Below are 23,511 nucleotides of genomic sequence, written 5' to 3'. Positions count from 1 at the left end.
CCCAGCCTAGATTAATTTTTTAAAAATTAAATCTCTTACAGAAATTATGATAAACAATAGTGGAACAGATTAAATATTGTACATTTACGATGGAGATTTAAAGCTTGTCATCTCTAAGTTCTGACATTATGCAAATAAGATAAATAGTAATTTATTTTACAACCAATAGCTCTTGTTACAGATTTTTTTGTATCCTCTAATTTCTTTTTATTTCCCTGGAGATAAGAGTTTTCACTATACCATCCATGCTTAGTCTCAATCTCATGATCCTCCTTCCTCAGCCTTTCAAGTGCTGAGGAAGGATTCATGCCTAGCTTTAATAACATCTAGTTTTTGAAAGTGGAGATAAACCAAAAATAATCTTTTTATCATTGTGACTTAAAAGTACAGTCATTTCATGTTGTATCCTGATAAATCTATCTTAAAATAGTATAAAATCTTCAATAAGGCAGCACTACAAAGAGCTTATAACACCATACATATCTGACTGTGTTGTTTTTCTGACTCTTCATATGTGTTATTTCTATGCTAATAGGATAAGTTACACTATTTTCCTTTCTGACTCATTTACTGAGTGAAGGGCAAAAGAGTTATACATTAGTTTATGAACAAGATCATGCGAGAGAATTATCTTCTCCAAGAGATAGCAAGCCTTTGACCATTGAAAAGAACTATTATATTGAAAGCTTTGATATTTCTAGCAATAGCTGGCCTTGAGAGAGAGAGAGAGAGTTGTTAACTTTTCCTGTTTCCAAACAATGTAAATCATAAAAGGCATTTCTGAATATGGACAAAGAATATTTGAAGTTGATAATCTTCGTAGTTTTGTAACACTCTATTTTATATATGGTAAATGCTTACTGAATATCTACCTTAAAAGAAATTTGATCTATGGGAAATCAGAACTTTTTTTTCCCCCCTACAGTTGTGATTGAAAAATCTTAATTTTTTATTCTTTGACATAATGATCCTGGCTATTGATAGTTCTAACAGAAAGTAGACTTGTAAAAAAAAAAAACTGACTCACTTAATTAGCTATATTTAGATTTAAAGCAGTTTTAAAGTATTTATTTATTTATTTGCAGTGTTGAAGATTAAACCCAGACCCTTATTCCTGCTAGACAGGTACTTAATAACTGAGCTACAGCTCCACTCCTCAGACATTTTTTAGAAATAAAGCTTTTACCTTTGCTTTTAAATATATAGACTATGTTCAGAATCCTTGGATTCTGCTTTAAATGTTTTGGCTCGAGCATTGGAAAACAACAAAGACAATCCAGAAATTTGGTGCCATTACCTGAGATTGTTCTCAAAAAGAGGAACCAGGGAGGAAGTGCAAGAAATGTGTGAAACAGCTGTTGAATATGCTCCTGATTATCAAAGCTTTTGGACTGTGAGTAGAAAAGATAACACTATGTCTGTATTGTGTGTGTTGATAATTCTTTGAGCCATCTTAAATATTGATATGGAGCTTATTATATTCTGTATACCTTACTTTCGATTTCTTTTCTTTTGTTTCTTTTTTTTGGGGGGGGTCTGGTCATGGGGCCTGAACTCTGGGCCTGGATGCTGTCCCTCAGCTCTTCAGCTCAAAGCTAGCGCTCTACTACTCGAGCCACAGCGCCACTTCCGGCTTTTTTCTTTTTGTGTATATGGTGCTGAGGAATCGAACCCAGGGCCTCAGGCATGCAAGGCAAGCTCTCTATCACTGAGCCACCTTCCCAGTCCAGTTTCTTTTTCTTTTACTTAAAATTTTTATTATCCTTAAGTAGATGTACAAAGGAGATACCATTTAACAAAAGTTCATGAATACAATGCATCTTGATCTTTGTCATCCCTCAACATTCTCACCCTCCTCCTCCTCCTCCAACCATCCCTTCCATTACTGTTCTTAATTTTGTGGTATATACAGTGAATTGTTGACTGCATTCTTCCTCTCCTCTTCATCTATCTCTCTCCCCTGACCTTCAGTTTCTAGTAACCTCAGAGCCACCCTTCCCTCAGATTAATTTAGACTAAACAAGAAGAAAGCATTTATGGAAGAAATGATTTTCTTCTTTTGTGGTTAACAATCTCTTTATTCTTAACAAAATAATTTAAAAATTAATATTTTTATTTACCTATTCTTATGCAGTTTTAGTTTAGATAAGGCTAAATGTAGTTTTTGTAAAGCATTTAGATTTTTTAAAAGTTTTTACTTGTATAAATTTGCTATGAGAGCCGGTGCCGGTGGCTCATGCCTGTAATCCTAGCTACTCTGAGATCTGAGGATCACGGTTCAAAGCCAGCCCGGGCAGGAAAGTCTGTGAAACTCTTATCTCCAATAAACCACCAGAAAACCAGAAGTGGCACTGAAGCTCATGTGGTAGAGCACTAGCCTTGAGCTGAAGAGCTGAGGGACAGCGCTCAGTCCCAGAGTTCAAGTCCCATGACTGACAAAACAAAAAAATTGCCATGAATTCCAGGAAACACTTTTGGTCTTATTTTTCTTTTTGCTTATGGAAATAAATGTACTCTGTAATTTTTGATATGTGAAAAAATTGATTTTTCCTCTCTTCCTGAATAATGAGACTTTTTTTAAAGCTAAACTTAATACCCATTTATGAAATAAAACAGGTATTCATTAGGATCTGAAGTTTATTGACTGAACTCAGGAACCATTAGATTTAGATAACTTTTTAGATGAAACTATTGTCATCAGTTTTTTCTTCTTAATGTTGTGCAGTAGTACTAGAAAATGGCTTATACATTGTTATAGTTAACCTTTTTGCAGAAGTTGAAAATATGATATGAAACATTTAATGAAATTAAAAAATCGGTAGTTTTAGTTTCTTCCTTATAAGTGACAGCATAGATTATATGAAAGCCTTTGGGCAATTTTTTTTTCTTTCCTTTTTTTAAGTTTTTGTGCATTTACCTGTTTTTTCCTTTGGGCAGTTTCTACATCTAGAAAGCACCTTTGAAGAAAAAGATTATGTATGTGAGAGAATGGTGAAGTTTCTGATGGGAGCAGCCAAGCGGGAAACATCAGATGTTCTTTCCTTTCAGCTTTTAGAGGCTCTTTTGTATAGAGTACAGCTGCATATATTTACTGGAAGAGGCCAAAGTGCACTTGCAATTTTACAGGTAAACATTTATTATAGTATTTAACTCAGTTTTAGAGAACACTTATTAAAGGCTTGAGATGTTGTTTATGGGTAGCATTGTTTAACAGTGAGAACACAGACTTTGGATTTGAGTCCTTATTTCACTTACTAGTGAGTTATGTCACTGGGTAAGTTTATAACTTTATTTCCACATTGTTTGGTCAGGATATTTTAAGAGAAAAGAAATCAGTCTATAATAAATCATCTATATGGTTTTCTAGGTGTGTTTTCTTGGGTGAGGTTTTACTATTTTTATGTTAAACGTACAAGATTTTAAATATCTAAACACTTAAAATATACAAATACATGTGGTCTTTTATTAAATAGGCATTCAACTTTATATTAGTATAATTATGTTAATTTGACATCTCAAATTTTTCATTACTAAATTGATGACTGATATCAAAATTTTCACTTAGGTAGTACTTCAGTTTTATTCTTTATATTTGAATAGCATTGTGAATAGGAATCATTTTTTAAAACTTTTCTGAATTTTTATCTTTTTAACTAGAATGCGTTAAAGTTGGCTAGTGATGAAATAGTAGCTGAATACCTTAAAACAAACGATCGATGTTTGGCATGGCTGGCCTACATACATCTTACTGAGTTCAGCAGTCTCCCATCAACGTTCTATGATCCATCTAATGCTAATCCTTCAAGAATTGTTAACAGGGAACCATTTGTAATGCCATGGCAAGCAGTTCAAGATGTAAAGACTAATCCTGACCTGTTGTTAGCAGTTTTTGAAGGTAAGTATGAGTGGTATAAATTAAAACATCAACTGTTAAAAATTATACCACCAGTTTATTCATTATTATAATTCTTCCTAACTGTAACATTAGGTATTATAAGTTGTATTTTGAAAGTTTATTGTGTATGTAAAAATGATTGAGTCATAAGATGGGTATTGGTATTTATAAAAACCAGAAACTAGACAGTTGCTGATGTATTATGCCTATAATCCTGGCTACTCAGGAGGCTGGGATCTGAGAATCAGGATTCAAAGCTAGTGTGGGCCAGTGTCAAGAAATTCTTATGTCCAGTTAACTGACACAAAGCTGGAAGTGGAAGTGTATCTTGAGTGCTAACAGGCTAGTCACGAATGAAAAATTTAAGCAAGAGTATGAGGCCTCAGTATTCCAAAAAGCCAAACAAAGAAAACCAGAAACTATATAGTAATACCTGATTTATTTTTCCAATTATGACAAGGGATATCTATTAAAATATGTAGATAATATCATTATGTTTGTGTTGTTTGAATCAGAAAACTAGATGTAGTTTTGTTTTTAGTCATCCATTAAGGTAGAAATGGATATGTCTTACCTTTTCAACTAGCTTATATATTTATTCACCAGTCAGTTAATTTGATTACTATTATGTTTAATGATATATAGTATATAGCTTATTCCTTCCCAAGAATAATTTTATAGTCTAGTCAGAAGATAAAATTTGGACCAGGTTGGGCTGGGAAGGTGGCTCAGTGGTAGAGCGCTTGCCTTGCATTCATGAGGCCCTGGGTTTGATTCCTCAGCACCACATAAGCAAAAAGAAAAAACCCAGAAGTGGTGCTATGGCTCAAGTGGTAGAGCGCCAGCCTTGAGCTGAAGAGCTGAGGGACAGTCCCAGGCCCAGAGTTTAGGCCCCTCGCCGGATCAAAAAAAAAAAAAAATTGGACCAGGAATGGTGGTTCATGCCTGTAATCTCAAAGATTGGGAAGATAAAGAGTTTCTAGGCCAGCTAATCACCCCCTGAGAGGGGCAGGTTAGGGAAGAGGGAATACTCTATTTAAACAACAGCAAAAAACAGACAAGATAGTTCATATCTTAATTCTAGCTATAGGCATAGGTAGGAGTATTACACTGTAATTCTAGGCAGAACAAAAAGCAAGAGACCCTATCTGAAAGATAACTGAAACAAAAAAAGCGGTGGGGAGGTGTGGTTTATGTAATAGAGTATCTAGCAAGCTTAAGTCCCTTAATATAAACTCTACCACTACCAGCAATAATAATAATATCTTTAAGGTTGACAACATGCAAGACCATGTAACTACATGCATAAGAAAAGTAAACTGGAAAAGAGACTATTTACCATGAGCACCAAATTTTTATTAAAAGATGGGCAAGGAATAGATACAATGTCAGAGAAGATGAAAAAGAATAATTACAATGATTTCTAAGCTTTAAGAGAAGGAAATTAATATTAATAAAAGAAACTCAATGAGCTGGTAAAACTGGGACAGTAGTAATGATATTTGTAAATGATACTAGAACATCAAGTAGAAATAATTATTGGCCGAAGGAAGTAAAAAAGTTGTTCCTGAGTGGGCAATTATGGATAAATGGATTTGAGAACTATTAACATAGAAGATACTATATTACAAAGTACTTTAAAGTTTTTAATGTTCTCTCACAGTAAATTCAATGCAAGCTGAAGTTTGACCATTCTGAGTTGCTATAAAATCCAAAACTTTTTGAGTAACAACATGATACCATCAGTGAAAAAATTTCATATTTGATCTCATGTAATGGGGTCACAATAAACTACTTTCAAGTTTGTCTGTGTCTATGATTTTAGAGTTTGTATTTGGTTCTCATTTCCATGATAACTTGTATATATGCAAATATTCTCTAATCTGGAAAAGAATGGAAACTTATGGCCACTACCAGTTTCTTTGAGTGGTTAGTTGGAAATAAGTCTCACAGGGCTGGGTGCTGGTGGCTCATACGTGTAATTTTAGCTACTCAGAAGGCTGAGATCTGAGGATTGTGGTTTGAAGCCAGTCCAAGCAAGAAAGTCTGTGAAACTTTTCTCTCCAGTCAATCACTAGAAAACTAAAAGTGGTGCTGTCTCAAAGTGATAGAGTGCTCAAAGTGGTAGAGTGGTAGAGTAAAAAGAGCTCAGAGACAGCACCAAGGCTCTGAGTTCGGGCCCCACAACCAGCAAAAAATAAAAGAGTCTTACAGGTGCTTTTTTGCACAGGCTGGCTTTGAACAGTGATCCTCAGATCTCAGTCTCCGGAGTAGCTAGGATTACAGGCATGAGCCACTGGTGTACAGCTCAGAAATATTTTTTCTGAGGGAATGATTCTTAACAGCATAGTAGTGCCGGGCACCAGTGGCTCATGCCTGTAATCCTAGCTACTCAAGAGACTGAGATCTAAGGATCACAATTCAAAGCCAGCCTGGGCAGGAAACTCCATGAGACTCTTTTCTCCAATAAACCACTAGAAAACTGGAAGGGTGCTATCGCTCACCTTGAGCTGAAGAGTACAGGGAAAGCTCCCAGGCCCAGAGTTCAAACCTCACGCCTGACAAAAAATACAAAAAACAAAAACAGCATAGCAGTAAGGCATAAAAGGGAGAGTAGAGACTATGAATGGGGCTAAGAAGTATAAGCAATCTCTTGGGAACATAGGCAAGAAGAAGTTCAATTGTAGGGTGCTTCCCTAATATGTATTGTTTAATCCTTAGCACCTACCACAGAGGGGAAAAAAGGAAAGTATGAAATATTATGACATGCTAATCAAATAAAGTGAGTGTAGATAAAGTGAGTTTTAGGTTCAGTGCACTACAAATCTTGTAAGTGAACTTCAAATAACTCAGTTTTAGAATGATGATATTTAACTCCAAAAATCTGGGAATCTCCCAATGGAAAGGGAGGAAATGGTATAAAGAAAAACAGTCTCCCATTCTATAAGAAGCTACAAGTTGAAGGGAAGGAATCTTTATAAGGGGAAAGATGTATTTGAAGGAATAAGGATTGTGTTATTGGGAGACATCTGTGAAGCAGCAGTAAAAGACCTCTTTTGTAGTGTTCAGGGAAAAATGAAAAGGTAAAAACCATGATGTTTTTGAAATGAATTTTAAGGAATTAGCATACTTGGTGAGACATATAGATGAAAATACATTGATGAATAGATATGGGAACTCATAGGATAGTTCTGCCCTTACCAGGAAAGTGAGGGTAATGGATTCAATTTTAGGAGTTTGAAGATTTGAATTAGTTCCTTTTGGTAAAGGCCAGGAGTTCTATAAAGATGAAAAAGATGATCCAGCCAAAGGTAGCTCATCTTTGCCTATTATTCTCTTTATGGGTGATAAAACATAGTCACGTAATTAATTTTGATATGTATTGTTGTGATGTTTTGGGGTAGATGCCGTGAAAGCTTGTACAGATGAGACCCTTACCACTGAGGAAAGAATAGAAGTCTGCCTTCCACTTTACAGAAACATGATTGCTCTGCACCAACTCCTAGAGAGGTAAAATTCAATTGATAAAGTTAATCTTATGTTAAAATGGATCTTTTTCAGAAGAGTATTTAGTCATTCTTTTTCTTTTTAAGATATGAGGCTGCCATGGAGCTTTGTAAATATTTGTTGGAATCGTGTCCCATGAACTGCCAGCTATTGGAAGCCCTTGCTGCTTTGTATTTACAAACTAATCAGCAAGACAAAGCCAGAGCAGTATGGCTTACTGCATTTGAAAAAAATCCTCAGAATGCAGAGATTTTTTACCATATGTGCAAATTCTTCATCTTGCAGGTAAAAAGCGACACATGATTCTCAAATATGGTATTTCTACATTTCAATATCTTTATCAATTACCTCCAGAAAATATTTCCTGGACCTTATGTGCTCTGCAAGTTATGTTAGATTTTCCTTCTCTCTACCTTTCTACCTTTCTATGGTCCTTTGTAATTTTGTTTATAGATGCTTTATATTTTACACTAAGAACTGCTCAAGCACAGGAACTATATTTTACTCCCCAACTCCTGCCACAGTTCTAAACATGTTATCTGTTCAGTAGGTATGTGGTAGGTGAAATTTGAGCATGTGGTGACATTGCATAATAAATTATTTAATAATCTGTTGAATGAAATTGAGAGATGAGAAGTTAGCTAAGTGTGTCTCAAACTTGTCTACTTCTCCTTCATGTACCAGGAAACCTAATCACTAATTTTTGAGGTTCTTTCCTCTTTTTAGACATTTTAGGTAACATTATAAACCTGATGTGTATTTCCCCAACTCTTTTTTAAATAGAATCAAGGCAACAATCTTCTTCCATTTCTGCGGAAATTTATTGCATCCTTTTTTAAACCTGGATTTGAGAAGTATAGTAACTTGGATCTATTTCGGTAAGTTGTAGAATTCTTGATTTGTAGAGGAATGAGAGAGAATATAGTTCACTAGAAAGATGACTTCATTTTATGCTGATATGAAATTTTTTGTACTTGGATATCTACTTACAGAACTGTTACTAGGGCAGTAGAACAAATAGAAAAAAAATGAGGAAGGCAGTATATAAAATGCTTCTGTATTCTTTGAAGTAAAGGTCCTCAAGGTTTATAATAACTTTCTTTTTTTGCTTTTGTTCCAATATTAATAGGCCACAATAGATTATTAAGTATGATTTTGAGGGAGGCTTTTAAAGTTCCAAAGTTTTAAAAAGTTCTCCACCTCTTCATTTGTGTACCAAGTCAGCACTTTTCCCCCAAGAACCAGGAAGTGAGTATTTCTGATTGCAGTATTGCAGGCCATAATATCTTATCATTATATACAACAGCTATGTTGTTGTGGTATTAAAAATATCTGTAGACAGTAAATGAATGGTCATAGCTGTGTTCCAGTAAAACTTTAAAAGAATAGGCATCAAGAGAATTTTTTGTGAGTTCCTTTCTTACTCCATGTTAGGAATAATGGAAAGGAGAAAGATCTAAGTTAAAAATATTCTAAAAAACTTCTTATGGGGGGCTGGGAAGGTGGCTCAGTGGTAGAGCACTTGCCTTGCATGCTCGAGGCCCTGGGTTCGATTCCTCAACACCACATAAGGAAAAAAAAAAAAAAGGAAAAAGCCGGAAGTGGCTCTGTGGCTCAAGTGGTAGAGTGCTAGCCTTGAGCTGAAGAGCTGAGGGACAGCGCCCAGGCCCAGAGTTCAGGCCCCACGACTGGACCCAAAAAAAAAAAAAACAAAAAGACTTCTTATGGAAAATACGGAGTGAAAATAAAGCCGTAGTTTAATGTTAGCAAATCTAATGTTGGCAAACATTTTTCTTTAATTAGGCATTACCTTAACATCCCTTCTTCCCCACTTCACTATAGCCTAGTATAGCTGTGTTACTGTATAGTCAGATTTTTTAGGAGTCATCCAGTTTAGCCAGGTGCTGGTGGCTCATGCCTGGAATCCTAGCTACTCAGGAGGCTGAGATCTGAGGACTGCTATTTGAAGTCAGCCCAGGCAGGAAAATCCATGTGACGTTTATCTCCAATAAACTACTCAAAAAATCTAGAAGTGGTACTATGCTTCAAGTAAGCTCTAGCCTTGAGAAAAAGCAGCTCAGGGACAGTGCCCAGGCTCAGAGTTCAAGGCCCAGGACCTGCAAGCAAAAAATAAATAAATACATAAATAATAAATAAATAATCCAGCTTTGTTAATTAAGTGATCTATTTCTTGTGAAACTATTTCACTTGAGATTTGAGATCATTATTTCTCCCCAGACTTTAATCTTTGTGTCTGTCAACTACTTGGCAAAGTAATTTTAGTACTATGCTTGAAAATTTCTCCTGTACCTAGATTGATGTTTTAAAATAGATTTCAAATGGACTGGATGTAGTGATACACACCTGTTATCCCAGCAATAAAGGAAAGCATAAGTAGGAGGATTGTGGTCCCGGTCAGCCTGGGCATAAAGCAAGACTTAGTCTTGAGAAAAAAAAAACAGTGCAAAAAGGGACTGGTGAAAGTTGCTTAAACAGTGTGGTTTCTACAAGCTCCAGGCCTTGAATTCAAACTGGAGGTCGGGGGAGAGACAAAATATTTTTAAATGCAATTAAACAGAATGGAAACTATGAAGAATTTAGAGATTATTCATTTTACCTATTTTAATCCCTTGTTTAAATTAGATAGATCTAAGTTCTCAAATTTAAGGTACTAATTCAAGACTGAACCAGACTCTTTCCTGGTTTTCCCTTGGGCATCAAGCTAATTGATCTAGCTTAAAAGAAGATGTTAGGGTTGGGAAGGTGGCACAGTGGTAGAGTGCTTGCCTTGCATGCATGAGGCCCTGGGTTCAATTCCTCAGCACCACATAAGCAGAAAAAGCTAGAAGTGGTGGTGTGGCTCAAGTGGTAGCACACTAGCCTTGAGCTGAAGAGCTGAGGGACAGCGCCCAGGGCCAGAGTTCCAAGCCCCATGACTGACAAAAAAATAAAAGAAGATACTGTCAGTTTCTTCTTAGTAACTTAATACAGATCTTCTATTAATTTAAGAACTCTTTTAGCTAAGATGGTTTGTAATATGCCTGTAATCCCAGCTTTGAGAGGCTAGACAGGAGGATCATGTGTTAGAGACCAATCTGGGTTATAGAGTTAAGGCCCTTTCTCAAAAAAAATTATCTCTGTCAGTCAACTTGGATATTAAGAGAATAGTTTAAAAAATTAACATAAGGATTTTATTCAGTTTGTTAAAGGTAGCCTAGAGATTGTACAGTCTTACATAGATTAGATTTGAAGTCTTTTTATTGCCTACCTCAGTTGTCACTGGAAGAAGCTAAAATCCTTAGAAGTGTGAGTGGATAACTCATGGTAATATAGGCCAGTTAGAAAGATAACCTGTCTTCTAGATGCCCTATTTCTTGTGTTTGCCACCTCTCTTACCCCAGTCTGCCTAATTCATTAAAACTTGTTTTCTCTTACCCCAGTCTGGCTAATTCATTAAAACTTGTTTTCTTGCAAAGTCCAATGTAATTGATTATACTAGACTGCATTTTTCCCATTAAAAAACATTGTTCTTCAGTGGAAGGGGATCATGATGTGTTCTGCTAGTCATCTAATATGTTGAGTTGAAACTCCTTAGTACAACCTCTTAAAGATAATTTAAAAATTACGTTAAAAAATCATTGTTTTTGAAGATACTGATAGTTGTATTATGCAGAGATTCAGATATATTGGGAGGTAAACTGAGATTCCTTTTAGAACCTTTCATATCCAAATGTAAACTGTGGCTTTTCAAAAGAGGTTTATAGTTTACATATTTTCCATCTTTATTTGATAAGTGCCTAATGGACCAATATGTTACATAATGCATATGGACACATGCCAGAGAAGAATTACTATTAGGTACTAGATTTTAGTATTTTCTTCCTTAACAACAGAGTATAGATTTTGTGGGAAATTTTGAGATACTTAGTTGTCTCGTTTGTTTTATTATGGTTTTGATTCTAGTTGATTAATTGGTGACTTGTTTAATTTAGAGACTAAAGTAAAACTTCATTTTTGGAGAATTACTGTTATAATTATGACAGTAAAATTCTGAGAAAAATACAGTGTCCTAAAAATGTAACATATATTGATGTCATACCATTACATTTATACGTGTGAGAGAAATTTTATTTCTTTATAAAAATATTTCAGTGTAAATTAAACTCAAGTTTTTTTTTTTTCTTTTTTTTGTCAGTAGTGGGCCTAATGGGCATTGTCCCTCAGCTCTTGAGCTCAAGGCGAGTGCTCTACCACTTGAGCCACAGCGCTACTTCCGGTTTTCTAGTGGTTTATTTATTGGAGATAAGAGTCTCACAGACTTTTCTGCCCGGGCTGGCTTTGAACCTGATCCTCAGATCTCAGCTTCCTGAGTAGCTAGGATTACAGGCGTGAGCCACCAGCACCCTGCTAAACTCAAGATTTTAAAGAAAATATTTTTTAATCTGTGTGATTAGGCATAATATCTGGGGTTTTCTTTTTTCCAGGTATCTCTTAAATATCCCTGGACCACTTGACATTCCAGCCTGTTTATGTAAAGGGAATTTTGATGATGACATTTTTAACCACCGAATTCCTTATTTGTGGCTGATTTACTGGTGAGATATTATCCCCTGTGGGAAGAAATACTGCATACCAGGTTGATTTTGCTACTTACTACCAAATTGCACTCCTAAAAATTGGCCTTATGTTAAAGTCATTAAAGCAAAAGAGATGATACTAAGGTTTTATTACATACTAAAATAGAAAGATCAAAAGAAAAATTCCATTGTAATAATGTATGTAATGTTTAAAGTATACTTTGTCATTTTTTTCTAATAAAATCGATCAGTAGACCTTATTTTTTTTCATTTACTAAACAGCCTGTGTCATCCTCTACAATCAAGTATTAAAGAGACTGTGGAAGCATATGAGGCAGCATTGGGGGTGGCCATGAGATCTGATATAGTACAAAAGATTTGGATGGAGTAAGTATAATTCATCTTAAAAAAAGGAATTTTGGAATAAGAGAATATGCCTTAATTATTCTGATTTTGATATTTTTCTTTTGGCAGTTATCTAGTCTTTGCCAATAACAGAGCTGCCGGATCCAGAAACAAAGTCCAAGAATTCAGATTTTTTACTGATTTAGTAAATAGATGTTTGATTACAGTACCTGCCCGATATCCCATTCCTTTTAGCAGTGCTGATTACTGGTCCAACTATGAATTTCATAACCGGGTAAGACTCTTACAACTTTTTTTACATGCTTCTAAAAAACAATTGGGTTTAAGAGTGACAACAAAACTACTATGTTATATCAAGAGAGCTTTTCCTAGGACCTTTCTTATAGTGAACAAAACAAACAGAAAAACTAGCTGGGCACCGATGGCTCATGCCTGAAATCCTAGCTACTCAGGTGGCTGAGATCTGAGGATCACCGTTCAAAGCCAGCCCAGGCAGGAAAGTATGTGAGACTTTAGCTCCGACTAACCGCTAGAAACCTGGAAGTGGCACTGTGGCTCAAGCAGTAGAGTGCTCACCTTGAGCTGAAGAGTGCAAGGACAGCGCCCAAGCCCAGAGTTCAAACCCCACAACCAACAAAAAACAAAACAAAAAACTAACAAAAAACTAAGTATTTTATATCAAAAGAGCTTTTGCTAGGACCACTTTCCTAGTGTTTTTGGTCTTTAATTTTTCCTTAAGTCTTCAAAGTCTAAGAACAGTACATATTATCACTTAAAAATAATAAGCGTGTGCACTGTCTCTGCTTTTTTGTTGTTATTATTTTGCCAAGAAAATATAGCTATACATAGAGCATAAGAAAGCTACATTCAGGTGCTATGTAGAATTTTAAGAGTAGAATCTGATTAATGATAGATTTTATAAGTTATATTATGATAGGTAATGAAATAAAGGGAGTAAGGGATGGATTTTTAAAAATTTATTTCAGAGACCAAGCTATACAGCAAATAAAGGTAGACTCACATAATATCCCAGATTCCTGGCTTCTTGTCAGTGTTCTGTCCTTGGCTCTCATCACTAGACCATATTTTCTAACTCATATTTGGAAATTCACTAATAGAATTAATGGTAGGAACTGTAATAGCATCATACATAATTACAGTTTGTACATTCATGTTTTAAAAACCGTTATGGTTTTCTCACTAAAGACTCAAATAATTGTAGTTCATATTTTTGTTGCATTCATCTCTCTTCCCCCTCCCTGCCCCAGGTTATTTTCTTTTATTTGAGCTGTGTTCCAAAGACCCAGCATTCCAAAACCTTGGAACGGTTTTGCTCAGTTATGCCAACTAATTCTGGACTTGCACTGAGGTAAGAAAAAAATTTTCTGGTTCTCAACTAAATAATTCTTCATATATAATTTTGGTTCTTCATATAAAATTATTGAAAATTTCATAAAATATTTGGTAGTTCAGTATTTTCTCATAGACATATATTGCTTTAGTTTCAGAGTTGTTGGGCCATCTTTAGCGATTCATACAAAAGCCAATTTTAGTAAAAGTCTCTGGTCACTTCAGAAAACTGCAGGTTATAAGAGGATAGGTAATTAATCTGGGTTCCCTAAGCACAAATCAAATATCCTTAGACATGTAGTAGAAGCAGTGAACATATTTTACATGGTAAAGGAATATTACCTAGAGATTTTTCTATTTTCATGTGTTCTCAAATATTAGCATGCTTTGGAATCCCTGGGATGTTCATTCAGAATGTAGATTCTTAAACTTGATGCCTTAAATCTCTTTTGAGAAGCACTGACTTTAGGTTTTTCTGTTTTGATTAAGCAAATCACTCTCAGAAGTGTCTGTGTTTGTGTGCATGCACACATGCGTGCTAGGCCTGTAGTTGGAACTCTGCCTGGGCACTATTCCTAAGCTTCCTTTTTTTTAAAAAAAAATTTATTTTCTTGTAAAGATGCTGTACAGAGAGGTTACAGTTACATCAGTAATGAATACATTTCTTGTTGGTCATTGTTACCCCCTTCTTTGTTTTTCTCCCACTATCTCTTCCCTCTTCTACCTCCCCCACACCTCCCCCAGCCCCCCTAAGTCTGACTCTCTACACTTGAGCCACAGCTCCTGCCTCCTTTTTTGGTAGTTTATTGGAGATACAAATCTCATGAAATTTCCTGCCCAGGCTGGCTTCAAACTGCAATCCTCAGATCTCAGCCTCCTGGATAGATAGGATTACAGGTGTAAGCACCAGGCTAGAAATGGACTTTTTAATTCTAAAAGGCACCTTAACATGTCAATACTTTGGTTTCCACTTGTGCACTCTTTCCCGTTGTATTAGATATGTCTTAAAATTCCTAGGTTGTTTTATAGCTTGTAAGATACCTGAAATATTTATCAGAGATTCATTTCTGTCTGAAAAATATTTATATTCTACTTAGCATGTGTATGCAAAAAGTGGTATGAACTTAAAGGCAAAAATTCAAAGGCTCAAAGCTATGACAAAAATAACCATGCTCGGGGCTGGGAAGATGGCTCAGTGGTAGAGCGCTTGCCTTGCATTCATGAGGCCCTGGGTTCGATTCCTCAGCACCACATAAGCAGAAAAAGCCAGAAGTGGCACTGTGGCTCAAGTGGTAGAGTGCTAGCCTTGAGCTGAAGAGCTGAGGGACAGCGCCCAGGCCCAGAGTTCAGGCCCCAAGACTGACCAAAAATAAAAATAAAAAATAACCATGCTGTTCTATCATTAAATCTCCCAGCAATCGTGTTAATCTGAAGAACTAAATTATAAAAATTTGAACTAGAAATATTATCTTTGATGAAATGCGGGCAATAGAAAATGCAGTTGTAATTTTGACTAGTTTGTAATAGGATAGACATTTGGAAAATAGATTGTAAATCAGGACTTCTGCGTGTTGGTACTTACAAGGATTTGTTGTCATCTCTGCCTTCTTTTGTTTTTTAGAATAGAGAACTTAATCATTATATGTACATAATATAAAAGTACCAAGAAATTGCTAGAGGTATTACTTTACAAACATTTGAGTACAGTAGGAGTACAGTGCGAATGCTTTAGTTTTCTACAGGAACACTTTGGTTGTTGAAGATGAACAAAAATCTTTGACTGGACCTTAATTTCATACTTCTGTTCAGGGTGATTATCATAAGGCTCATTCTACAAGTATTTCCTGAATATCCTTGATAGAATTTAACTGAAAAAACTTTATACCTTATCATCACTCTGCTCATACTGTACATTTGGGATAGTCTACACTTTTAATGCTTTTGTTCATTTTCCAAATGTACTTTACAGGTTACTTCAGCATGAATGGGAAGAAAGCAATGTTCAGATTCTGAAACTTCAAGCCAAGATGTTTACATATAATATCCCAACATGCCTGGCCACCTGGAAAATGTAATGCAACAATCATGTACATGTTTTTATAGCTATTGCTTTTATTTATAAGGTTTGCTCCAGACAGGTAAATCTAAAATGACATATATGTATTTTTCCTTCCTGGACAGATCTCTAATTTTGATTTGTTTTGGGCACTTACTGTGGTTTAATACCAAGAGTGAGTGCTTATTAACAATTGCCTATAGAACAAAAAAAGTATAAACTTTAAATTTTCCTTGAGGGACAACACTGAGTTAACAATTCTGTTATGCAACAAATAGGGCTATCATACACATTTTAATACCATCTCCTTAAAAATTTGGGGGTTCTCCCAGTTGTAGTCTGATTTCTTTTAAAGATATTAGTGCTAGGTATTTTTTACTTTTAAGTACATTTTTTCTTGTTGTTTCTGGTTTTTGGTTTTTTTTCCATGAACGTTATTAATGTTCAGAACACTGGTCTGCTTTATTCTTGTAAAGTTGATAAAAATTGTTGAATTTTTCTTTTCACTATAGGTTACCCTCCTTGGAAGTTTAGCCTGTTACTTTCAGGAAGTTTTGTACTCAGATTCCCACAGTCAGTACTCTGCCAGTGGTGGTATTCCATTTGTACAAAGATTATATAAATTTTTCTTTTCCCTTTTCTATATTCCTTTGTTTTCCTTAGAGCCATTGCTGCTGAGATTGTTCTAAAGGGACAAAGAGAGGTAAGTCACAATTGAATATCAGATAGGTTATTCATTTCCTTTTTGTTATTCTGCCCTTTTGTTGACTTCCCATTTTAAAAAGGTTAAAGCATAGAAGTTAACATTCTAAGAAGTTAAATGTTTAAAAACTACTAAAACACAACCATTTTGTCTTAAATGTTAGTACATTGTAAAGTACCACTCTTTAAACAGATAGTTATGAAGGTGTTCACATCATGTTTTCTGATGGAAGCGTGTGTGTGTCTATTTTATAGGTCCACCGTTTATATCAGAGAGCCTTACAGAAGTTACCTCTTTGTGCATCACTATGGAAAGATGTAATGCGTTTTATCTTTTATTTTTTCTCGATGTTTTCCTATAAATTTTCTGCATGTGCCATATCCATTGATGTGGTAATGCTCAAAATCTAGCCATGTCTTACTTTTATGCTTCCCTATCTTTTACAGCAACTCTTGTTTGAAGCATCAGAAGGAGGTAAAACTGATAACCTGAGAAAACTAGTTTCCAAGTGCCAAGAGATTGGAGTCAGCCTAAATGAGCTCTTAAATTTAAACAGTAACAAAACAGAAAGCAAGAATCACTGAACACTGGGTGCAGTCAGTTCTAAGTCCTTATAATAATTGCCAAAATTATTTGAATGATTCTTCAAGATTAGGCTGATTCCTGGCTAAGGTCTGTATAAGGCAGACAAGCGTAATTGATCAGATCAAGTCCCCTACAATATCCTAACCTCAAAACCGGATGCAATGAACATGATATTCTTCAGTTGGATAAATGAACTTCCTGTTTGGCCTGCTTCTAGGCCCTGCCAGATTCTCATAACATCATGTACGTAAGTATAGCTCCTCAAAGTGACTGACATTTATTTTAATTTTACTTTGTTTTTGGTTTTATTTTTTACTTTCCCCTCCCTTTATTTTGTGCTACTCCTGATTCACTTGACACTCTCTGATGCCTGAGAGATTCTTGTTTGGGATTTAATTTCCAGGGCTGTGTTTACAGTAAAAAGCAGGCAGTTCCTTTTAGTTCTTCCTTTTTAAATCTTTTGAGATTCTTCATTTCAGGATTTAAAACTTAAGCAGTCCATCTTAAGGAAAGTGTAACTGCCATGGCCACAAGTCTGCTAGTTGCACTTGAATGTCCTAACAGGGTTGTTTATTGCCCTTGCCACGTTCTGGACTCCTTGCTGAGACTGTTTAACTTGAAGATTAAAGAACCTATTGCAAATGCCAGAGCATCAGAACCTAAGAGTGGTCAAATATTATGTGCAATTTTTTTGTAAAGAAATTTTAATTTATAATAAAGTTTAACAATTTAAAGAACAGTTACTATTTGAACTGCTTTGTATTAAAATACTACACTGTAGTATTAAATTGTTTATATACAAAGTATTTTTTAATATAAGTTAACTTTTTAAAAATCGTTGCTGTCTTTATTCACTTTTCACACACTGGAAAAGGTTGAAGTAAGATATAGGTTTATTCCTCATAATGATTTCAGTGCATTTTTAAAAATCACAATTCTCTGTATTTCTCCCTTCCCAGTAGCTAGGATTGCAGGCATGTACCATTGGCCCAGCTCTCCTTCCCTTCCCTCCTCTCACTTTTCCCTTAATCCTCTTCCTTCTGCTGCCTCCACAGCCATGTCTCCTCCTCTTCCTCCTACTTCTTCTGCTCTCCTTCTTCCTTTTTTTCTGCCTCATTTAGATGTGTAAGAGCTCGATTGGGCTGTGTGTGCATGGGACTTTAGAGTCCATCCATGCAGGCTGGACAGATATTTACAAGTTGTACTCAGCCATGCAGTAATAGGTAGTTTACTTTTAGATCAGTTATGTATTAGTAAAACATGAAGTACCTTAACATTGCTTTACAGATATCCTGTCATGACTCTCTATTCCTTTCATTTCACAAAGTTACTTTAGCTGCCACATAAAAATAGCAACACTGCTTAAGAGTGAGCTTGTGTTCCTGTTCTTTCTACCATTTTATATTTTTGTTTTTCTTTTCTTTTCTTTTTTTAATTGGTGCCAGTCCTGGGGCTTGAACTCAGGGGGCACTGTCCCTGAGCATTTTTGCTTGAGGATAGTGCTCTACACCTTGACCTACAGCTCCACTTCCAGCTTTTTGCTAGTGAATTGTAGATAAGAATCTCATAGATTTTCCTGCCTACGCTGGCTTTGAACTGCGATCCTCAGATTGCAGACTCTTAAATAGCATTATAGGCATGAACTACAAGTGCTCAGCCAGTTACCCCCCCCCTTTTTTGGGGGGGGGTCCAGTCGTGGGGCCTGAACTCTGGGCCTGGGCACTGTCCCTCAGCTCTTCAGCTCAAGTCTAGCTCTCTACCGCTTGAGCCACAATGCCACTTCCGGCTTTTTTCTTTTTGCTTACGTGGTGCTGAGGAATCAAACCCAGGGTCTCATGCATGCAAGGCAAGCGCTCTACCACTGAGCCACCTTCCCAGCCCCAATTATCCTTTTTTTTTTTTTTTTGGCCATGGGGCTTGAACTCTGGGCCTGGGCACTGTCCCTCAGCTTTTCAGCTCAAGGCGAGTGCTCTACTACTTGAGCCACAGTGCCACTTCCAGTTTCAGGGACTTTCTTGCCCAAGCTGGTATTGAACCATGATCCTCAGATCTCAGCCTCCTGAGTAGCTAGGATTGTAGGCATGAGCCACTGGCGACCAGTGGTTTTACTTTTTTTTTTAATGAAGTATTTTCAACACATAATAATTAAGATATTAAACAAATTCTGGTTAAAATTGATAAGGTTATATAGTAACCTGAATATAAACACATTGAAAATGATAAAGGACCAAACTGAGTGGTAAAACTGAGAAAAAGCAAGTAGAGAAATGTAGTCAGGAGAACTGTAATCTCTTATAACCTCTTCCCCCTGTGGGGGGGGGGAATACACAAAAGAGGTACTTGAGCATGTAGGGTTCTATCTCTGATAAAGGAAATCAAGTGATAAATTACTGTATATTTTTATGTTCTTTTCTTCATTTTAGAGAACAGTCTAATATTTCTATTTGCATTTTAACAGAAAGTGGACCTTGTAACATTGTTGTCACTGGATTATCTAAGGCGGTTTGCTTTCAATTAGGCATATAAACCTACATCATAAAGTAAGCAAGAATCTCCAGGTGCAACATCTAAGAGTTAAAGGCATTAAGCAGACAAGCAAAAGGTGATTAAGACTGACAACAAATAAAGAGGGACTGTATTGGAGATTGTAGTTTAAATATTTATTTTTTAGGGTTGTTGACAAAGAACATGTGGCTAGGATATAAAGCAGGTCCAATATTTTTGGTTAAAGGCATAATTTCCTTAAGTTTACTTTTTTTAATTTTTTTTAAGTTTACTTTTCTATTTGTGTGTGTGAACATTATTAGTGCTAGGGAAGAATGGGGAAATAAAATCTTCATGGCCTTTTGTGTTTGAGGATTATGCATGAATATGCATCATTGCCCCTTAGTATGAAGTAAGACTAAATATACATAATACTTTGGAACAAGAGCTGTTCAAGAAAAGTTAGACTTCTAAGGAACATTTCTGATTTGTTTTTTCTATTTTTGTCTTTTGAGATTTTATAGCTGGGTTTTTTTGGTTTTCCAAGCCCTTCTTACCAAAGGTGGTAGATCTGAACTGAGAAAAAGATTTTTCTTCCTGTCCTTTTTTTTTCAGGGTTCTATTCCATTGCTATTCAATGTTTACTTTCTACGAATGTTCCTTAGATGTATGTTCCTCAGATACATGTTTTTTCACTGTGGGGAAGAGGTTAGTGAACAGCCATCAATGAGCTATGTTGAACCACCTTGTCCTCATTCCTATCCTGCTCCACACTAAGTAATAGATACATGATACTTTTTAAGCACTTATTTAAGGTTTCTTCAATAAATACAAAGACTTTTCAGTTTTTCTGACTTTGTTTTTGGTCCTGGGCTTGAACGCAGGGCCTGGGTACTATCCCTGAGTTGAGGTACATAAAAATGTAGCTGTCTACCAGAAATGACCAAATGGATTCAGAATTTCTCTTCACTTTTCATTTAGTGCCCTTCATAGAAAGGACCTCTTAACATGTTCAAGAGTCCTTACTTCTTTAAAGAGACAGATTTTTTTCTCCCCCCCAGAATCTGTTCCTACAGAGATGGAAAAAAGGATTCCCAAAGGTACAATGGTCTTAACAGAAATAAAGTAAGAAAACATGCCAAGGAAACTTCTCCAAAGGGGCTCCTAACTGAAGTTGGAGGGTGAGAAAAGCTTTTTGAAGTGAACTATTAGCTAAATCCTGAATATGAGGAAAAATTGAAGTCAGTGATCTACTTACAAAAATTACATGTCATTGTAACCCTGCGTATTGTTAGGATTTGCACAAATTCACAAACCTGTACATTTGAAAAACTTAGTAAAAGTTTGGCTTTGTGTAGATTCATAACTGAGAATCAATATTAGGGTATCAGATAAGATATACAAATCCCCTTATATATCAGTGTTCCTAACTAGAAGAGTATTCTTTTCAGGCACCTGGGCTTGGAAACTCACATGAGTCTGCTTGTTTAAAACAGCCTCCATAGGGAAAGTCTGATCAGGGTTACAAACACTATAGCTTTACTTTGGTCTTCTTTTTTTCCCTAGCCTGTTGAATAATGCATGAATAAAATGTACGTTCAGGGGCTGGGAAGTTGGCTCAGTGGTAGAGCGCTTGCCTTGCATGCATGAGGCCCTGGGTTGGATTCCTCAGCACCACATAAGCAAATAAAAGAAAAAAGCCGGAAGTGGTGCTGTGGCTCAAGTGGTAGAGCACTAGCCTTGAGCTGAAGAGCTGAGGGACAGTGCCCAGGCCCAGAGTTCACGCCCCACGACTGGACCCCCGCCCCCCCCCAAAAAAAATAAAACACCTCTTTTAAAAAAAATGTACGTTCAGCCTTTACTAGCATTTTCAACATGCTGAGCACTATTGAATTCCATTGGAAACCACACACACACATTGAGTGTCATGGTTATTTCCTATATATATATATGGAAGATCTAGCCAGAGCTGAACTCAGTGCTTAATACTGGTTTTTCCAAATGACATATTTTATCCCAGTATCAGAAAGGTTTGCAATCAACTGGAAGCTAAGAAAATCAAAACTGGTTCAGTTGAGTAACAAAAGAATTTACACGGGTTTGGAATATGTACCTCCTGATTTCATCAAGAAAAAAGTTCCTATAATATCTGAGTCTAGTATGATTGTCTTCAAGTATGTGACTATGATGAATGCTGCTGGGTTTGGATTTTTCCTTCAGTGTAAAGACAAAACTCACTACATGGAAAACAATGTCAGTTATACTCCAAATACAGTAAATAGGGTAAATGTTTTATGCAAGGCTAAAACAGATTATACAGGCCATCTAAGACATACACGAATATGGTCTTTAAGATTCATCTGTGAACTAAGCCTAAATCTAAATGTGAAAGTTACTTATACAACCATTCTTAAAGAGTATAACTAAATTTTTCCTTTTTTTTTTTTTTTTTTTTTTTGTGCTGGACCTGGAGCTAGAACTCAGGGCCTGGGTGATATCCCTGCCTGCAGTTTTGCTCAAGGCTGGCATTCTCCCACTTGAGCCATTGCTCCACTTTTGGCTTTTTGGTGGTTAATTAGAGGTAATAGTTTCATGGACTTTGCTGCTTCAGCTAGCTTTGAGCCACAGTCTTCAGTTCTCAGCCCTCCTGAGTAGCTAGGGTTACAGGTGTGAGCCATTAGCATTCAGCTTGCTCTTTTAAATTGGTATACCTCAGGACTGATTATCAAGTGAGCTGAAATCAAAGTTGGGTTTACAGTATTGCTTGATCATTCAGGCAAATCAAATCATGTACATGGTCATGTGTAATGAAGTAAGCCTATGAAAATAATAGTAGCCTAAAGGAGATAAGTGACAGGTCTGGCAGTCTCTTTACATTAGCGAAGATAACCAGGGTATCTGCTGAGGCCAAACAATTTATAAGACTGACTGTGGATGGATAGGGCATTGTACACTGACTGAAATGTTTCAAGAAATAAGTGTGAACCAATGTGGGAGGGAAAACAAAGTAGGGAGAGGTGTGTGGTTTAGGCTTATAATCCTAACTACACAGGAGGCTGAGGTCTCAGGATTACAGTTCAAAGCCAGTATGGGGCAGAAAAGTCCAAGAAAAGCTTTAATCTCTAACCACTCAAAATAGCTAGAAATAGAGATGTGGCTCAAGTGATAGAGTGTCAACTTTCAGCCAAAAAGCTAAGGGACCTTGAGTTAAAGCCCCAGTACTGGCACTCCCCCTCTCCCCAAAATCCAAAAGTTCTGAACGTTAGACTTAACTATATCATTAACTAATGTATATGTGCACTTCAGAATGTTAAGAGATCATACAACTGAAATCTAAATACCTTTTGAGTTTGAGACACTTTTCCAAAATTGGAGGAGATGATGCAAAACAACAATTTACTTCTAGGTGTAATTTCATTACTGTTTGTTGAAGAACAGAAGATCCTACCAATGTTCAAGCATGAGGTAGTTGCTGTCTCTAAGAAACAACAGAGCCATGGGTTGCGGGAGGGGAGCAGTGGACAGCTCGTTGGTGGAGTATTTACCTAACATGTATGAAGCTCTGAGTTTGATCCTAGCATTCTGAGATTTCTCAGTATATTAGCTGCACTTCCTTTGTGGTGTAATAAAGGATAAAGACTATCCCTTATTTCAGTACAAGCCACTTTCTACATATTTTTTGGAGTTGCCTGTGAAGTGCCATGCAGTACTGATCAGTTTAAGCATACCTATAAGCAGAATGAAAATGCTTTCATGTGGCAAGAGGAATTACATAAAGTTTGTATTCTAGGTTCCGTATGCTTGAGGTTTACTAGCTGATTTGCCAACAACCCCATGAGATATTGTCATGATCTTCATTTCACAAATGCAAACTGAAAAGGCATTAACTCAAAAGTAGTAAATGACAAACCCAGGAAGGAAGGTGACTGCTAAAAGCATGCCCTTAATTAGTAGCTTTAAAAAATCCTGGGTGAAGTTGGTCCACTGA

The 23,511-nt window shown here is 36.2% G+C and overlaps 1 protein-coding gene across 1 annotated transcript in view; it reads left to right on the top strand.

Annotated features, from left to right (window-relative positions):
• Zfc3h1 (zinc finger C3H1-type containing) overlaps window positions 1–17,778 on the top strand; it is a 59,566-nt gene extending 41,788 nt beyond the window's left edge. The window contains exons 22-35 of the mRNA XM_069988677.1: window positions 1,207–1,393; window positions 2,938–3,126; window positions 3,658–3,895; window positions 7,300–7,405; window positions 7,489–7,687; window positions 8,186–8,280; window positions 11,887–11,997; window positions 12,262–12,366; window positions 12,454–12,619; window positions 13,614–13,714; window positions 15,665–15,766; window positions 16,415–16,454; window positions 16,709–16,771; window positions 16,901–17,778. Of these exons, the coding sequence (XP_069844778.1) occupies window positions 1,207–1,393; window positions 2,938–3,126; window positions 3,658–3,895; window positions 7,300–7,405; window positions 7,489–7,687; window positions 8,186–8,280; window positions 11,887–11,997; window positions 12,262–12,366; window positions 12,454–12,619; window positions 13,614–13,714; window positions 15,665–15,766; window positions 16,415–16,454; window positions 16,709–16,771; window positions 16,901–17,038 (1,840 nt within the window). The 3' untranslated portion in view covers window positions 17,039–17,778. The remainder of the gene's footprint in view (window positions 1–1,206; window positions 1,394–2,937; window positions 3,127–3,657; window positions 3,896–7,299; window positions 7,406–7,488; window positions 7,688–8,185; window positions 8,281–11,886; window positions 11,998–12,261; window positions 12,367–12,453; window positions 12,620–13,613; window positions 13,715–15,664; window positions 15,767–16,414; window positions 16,455–16,708; window positions 16,772–16,900) is intronic.
• The last annotated feature ends 5,733 nt before the right edge of the window (window positions 17,779–23,511 follow it).

The sequence above is a fragment of the Dipodomys merriami genome, unplaced genomic scaffold, assembly GCF_024711535.1.
Source record: "Dipodomys merriami isolate MVZ:Mamm:240054 unplaced genomic scaffold, mDipMer1.0.p SCAF_10, whole genome shotgun sequence".
NCBI lineage: Eukaryota > Metazoa > Chordata > Mammalia > Rodentia > Heteromyidae > Dipodomys > Dipodomys merriami.
The sequence above is the reverse complement of the archived record's forward strand: the minus strand, read 5'-3'. Positions and strand labels throughout refer to the sequence as shown.